The following is a 4,414-nucleotide window of genomic DNA, read 5'->3' as shown; positions in this document are numbered from 1 at the left end:
GGAGAACATGCAAACTCCACACAGAAAGGCCCTTTCGCCAACCCCACCCAGGGTGTGGGCGCTGAAGTCATGGGGGAACTAACACGCATGACTGAGCTGTTTGAAGGATGATTTAGGGAGACCTGCAAGAACAGCGTTACAGTAGTCCAGTCTACTGAAGATAAAAGCTTGGACATCATTTCTTTAATCCTTGATATGTTCTTTAGGTATTAATAGGCTGACTTCACTACTGTCTAAACGCGGCTTTTAAAATTCAGGTATGAGTCCAGAACCACTCCTAGATATCTGGCTTGGCTGCTCGTTTTTAGTTTTACTGCTTGAAGCTGAGTGTTGACTTTTTTCCTTGGATCAAAGAATTATTATTTCTGCCACTCTTTAATTTGATCAATGCATTTGATCAGTGTTTGAATTGGATTATAGTCTCTTGGTGAGATGGTTATATAGATTTGTGAGTCATCTGCCTAGTTATGGTAACACGTTTTGTTCTTTTTCATAATTTGAGTGAGTGGGAGCATATACAGTAGATGTTAAACAAGGCCCCAGAATTTAACCTTGGGGAACGCCACATGTTATTTTTGTTAACTCAGATTTGTAGTTACCCAAAGACACCAAATAGTCTCTCTTTTAGAAAGTCCTCCAACCAGGTAAGTTCCATGCCAGAAAGTCCCCCTTAGTTTTTCAACCGGTTTATCAAAATTGTATTGTCGACTGTTATTGTCCAGGAGTATTGGGTATCGGACCTCTTACAGGGGCTGTCTGGTCCCTCTACATCCAGTGTCAGAGCTTGCTCCTCATTGCCGGAATCATTGTAGAAAGTCGGACTTGTTTCCAGTGAGGGTTGGACTCAGCCAAGGCTTTCCTTAGTCACATGTCTGTTAATAACTTTTATAGACATAATTTCAGGCATAGACGAGGGGTGGAGAGGGTCCAGTTTGGTGATATCAGTATCTGCTTATTGCAGATGATGTGGTTCTGTTTGGCTCATCAGGACATGATTTGCAATGACCACTGGAGCAGTTTCAGCCAGAACAGGGTGGAGGGGATCTTCTTCATGAGTAAGGGAAGAGTCGAGCAGGAGATTGACCCGCACACACACACCAAACTGGCGCAACATAAATCCTTTGATAATTGCAAAGAAACTATATATAAAGTCGGAAGCAACAATGTTTGTACCAAATGAGGTCTTAACGCATTAAGGTCGATACTGTGGATAGAAATTTGAATGAAAGAATAATTTTATGATTATATTCATGCAGCTTTATTAGTTTGAACTTTTACTGTATTTACTGTTGGACATGTTTTATATGTTCTTTGTTTCCAGAAACTATAGATTGCAATAATTACACATTTTTAGAATATAGCATACTTTATAAATTTCTACGTACTTTTATTTGTTTGCATCTTAGTAAATGCTTAATCTGACTCTTTTCACCATTGCAGAAGATTTCACAATTTTATATTTAGCTCCCTTATGCCGCTTTACAGGACATAAACTCTGACAAACACTGATAGAAAGCATTAATGCAGTGAAAATAGTTGTAATTGTTTTTGGTTTTTAAAATTTTTGCTTTGATCACAAATAAGCTGGTCCATGCTGATGCCTGGATCCTAGTCCTGATCCTGATCCTGATCCTGATCCCAAGCGTGAGGTGAGCGATTCCTGTTCTTAGTCTTGGAATATTCCAGTTTTTAGTTCCTAATGTAGAGTATAATAACGAGACAATGATTGGTCTCCTTTTTAAGGATATTTCTTTACGTGTGCAAATTATTTAGTTTTTAGCTTTGGAAGCAAAATTTTAAGTGTGCTTCTCAAACTGTCCACAAAGTAAAATGTGATGTTAAACAATGGTCTAAATCAATATTTTGGTATTTTCCAAAACCTTGAAAAAAAGGATTACTTCATTTTGTAAATCTATATTTTTTTCATCAGGCATTTTTATCAGGGTGTGTTGCAGCTGGGAAACATCTAAAACATGCAGGACAGTGGTTCTCAAGGACCAGGGATGAAGACCACTGAACTGAGGGATTTTTTCTTGGCCTCTTCCCAAAGAAGAGTATAGCACCAATTGTTGACAAATTGCTAAACCCCCCCCCCCCCAAAAAAAAAAAACAGCCAGACAGAGCAGATCAGCTTGTTGAGTGTTGGGACACACAGATGTAGGCCAGTCACACATGTTGGCTCATTTTCAAAACTACCTACAACTGATTCCCAAATCTCTGAACTTTCCTCTTTACAGCCTTTCAGAAATGAACGTGTCATCACCGGCCAACGTGACGCTGGTTATAGAAAATCGGGATTCCTTTGCAAAAGCTGTGGCCAAAAATGTCATTGTTGTGGTTCTCAGCATTTCCATCAATTACATCAATGCAGGACTCATACGAACCTTCTGTGAACACCAGGTCAGACATTTGCTTAATACAATGACTTAATACAGTTTAACTTGTTTAACAATTCAGTAAAAGTCAATAACATTTGATTTGTCAGACAAGAATAAGACACCATAAGCTTTGCTACATGTAAAAGTCATAATAATGTGAGAATGTGCCCTCATCCCTGAATCAAGACTTCTCTTTTTCATTAAAATCTATTTAAAACAAAGACACAATGATAAATGATAGTTTAATAACACTTTTCCAAACATTCATAAATGGCATTGATAAAGCATCACAAAGCATCATCTATCAGTTTCAATTTCATTTGAAGTAACATTTAACTTGTGTGCTTGCAGTTCATATGTTACAGTTATAACTGAATTTGTAAAGTAGGATGCTGGTTCATAGTAATTATAGATGTGCATCATGTTGCCATGGAGAAAAAGACAGAGGAATCTGGTCGATTTATTAGATCACTTTGTGAAGCAGAAGCCCTCTGGTGTGCAGATAGCATGAAAATTCAGCTTTTGTTATGGCCTTGCTGCGGACAGCTGTGCTTTCACCGACTAATTTCTCAACTAACTACGGTTTTATGTGTCATTTGGCCCCAAAACTAAACTTTGCTACACAAAGCTCTTTTGGATTCATTGGGAGCCTTTTGCTTTATCTTATTGTTTGGAAATAAATATTTTACTCACTGCTGAAGTTACTCTACTTTGTTATTGTAATTGTTGGCTTTTATCGTAAAATTGGGCCACAATTTCTTAAATGATAATATACTTTTATCAGTGTGTGAAATGTTGCAGGGTCAAAGGCTGTAAGGGGAATAGTAACCTCAGTATTGTGGTGCGCTGTTGTAACTTTGTAACATGAGCTTTTGCAAAATTGACATGTTAATAGATCGGCAGCCCCACTAACAGTTGATGGTATTACAGACCGGAGGATTCTATGATATATTATTTAGAAGCATTATTAATGTCACTATTGCCACAGAGGCCTCATGTGCTTTTCTTTTTGCTCTCTAGATCTTCTACACAAATCCACGCTACATCCTGTTCTTCCACCTGGTGGTCAACGATATGATCCAAGTGACGCTGACTGTCACACTTTTCCTCATCAGCTACATCCTCTTCAAAATAAACATCTCGATCTGTTGCACCTTGATCCTCATTGCTCTCTTCGCCACTGAAAACACCCCTCTAAATTTAGCCTGCATGGCGGTGGAGTGCTACATCGCCATCTGCATCCCCCTACGTCACGTCCAGATCTGCACCATCAGGAGAACCCTGATCCTGATCGGTCTCATCTGGATGACCACCATGTTCTCCGTCCTTCCCGATCTCATCATCACGCTGGCCTTAGAGCCACTGGAATACTTTAATACCCGCGTCTTTTGCCTCAGGGAAACTGCTTTTCGAAACCCCATCATTGTCAAGAAGAGGGATTTTACATATGTTGCCTATCTGATTATAGTTTGGCTTGTTATCTTTTACACTTACTTCATGATCCTGTTCACAGCAAAAAAAGCAAACAAAAATGCTAAGAAGGCGAGAAACACAATCCTCCTTCACGGATTTCAGTTGTTGTTGTGTATGGCGACATATGCAGAACCTCTGCTGAAACAGGCACTGCAGCAGTGGTTCCCTCAGAATTACTCAGATTCCCTGTTTGCTTGTTATATCATTGTCATGATCCTGCCACGATCCATTAGTCCAATCATCTATGGTATAAGAGATAAAGCCTTCAGGATGCACCTGAAAAGGTATTTATTATGTAGAGCCTGTTTAAAGTGAAAATCAAGCCACGGAGGCCTTCAGAGATGAACACTACAACGTTACATGACGTCTACAGACTGGACAGAGTTGACAGATGCATCACTCTGCAGAGCCAACCTTCGCTTTTAAGAGGCTTTACTGAAGCAGATCGAGTATAAACAACAAAATAATGGAAATACTATAGAATGAAGACAGTCATTAATCTTAAACTAATAATTACAATAATAGTAGTACATCATGCATGCAATATTGTACATGTAATAAAT

General features: G+C 38.9%; 1 protein-coding gene across 1 annotated transcript; it reads left to right on the top strand.

Annotated features, from left to right (window-relative positions):
• The first annotated feature begins 2,247 nt into the window (after positions 1-2,247).
• On the top strand, positions 2,248-4,166 carry LOC133449137 (odorant receptor 131-2-like). Its single transcript, XM_061728269.1, has 2 exons — positions 2,248-2,400; positions 3,399-4,166. Exons 1-2 carry the CDS (start codon positions 2,248-2,250, stop codon positions 4,164-4,166), a joined length of 921 nt encoding a protein of 306 aa, XP_061584253.1.
• The last annotated feature ends 248 nt before the right edge of the window (positions 4,167-4,414 follow it).

The sequence above is a fragment of the Cololabis saira genome, chromosome 8 (assembly GCF_033807715.1).
Source record: "Cololabis saira isolate AMF1-May2022 chromosome 8, fColSai1.1, whole genome shotgun sequence".
NCBI classification, from domain to species: Eukaryota; Metazoa; Chordata; class Actinopteri; order Beloniformes; family Belonidae; genus Cololabis; species Cololabis saira.
Note: the sequence above shows the minus strand (reverse complement) of the source record. Positions and strands in the feature narration are given on the sequence as shown.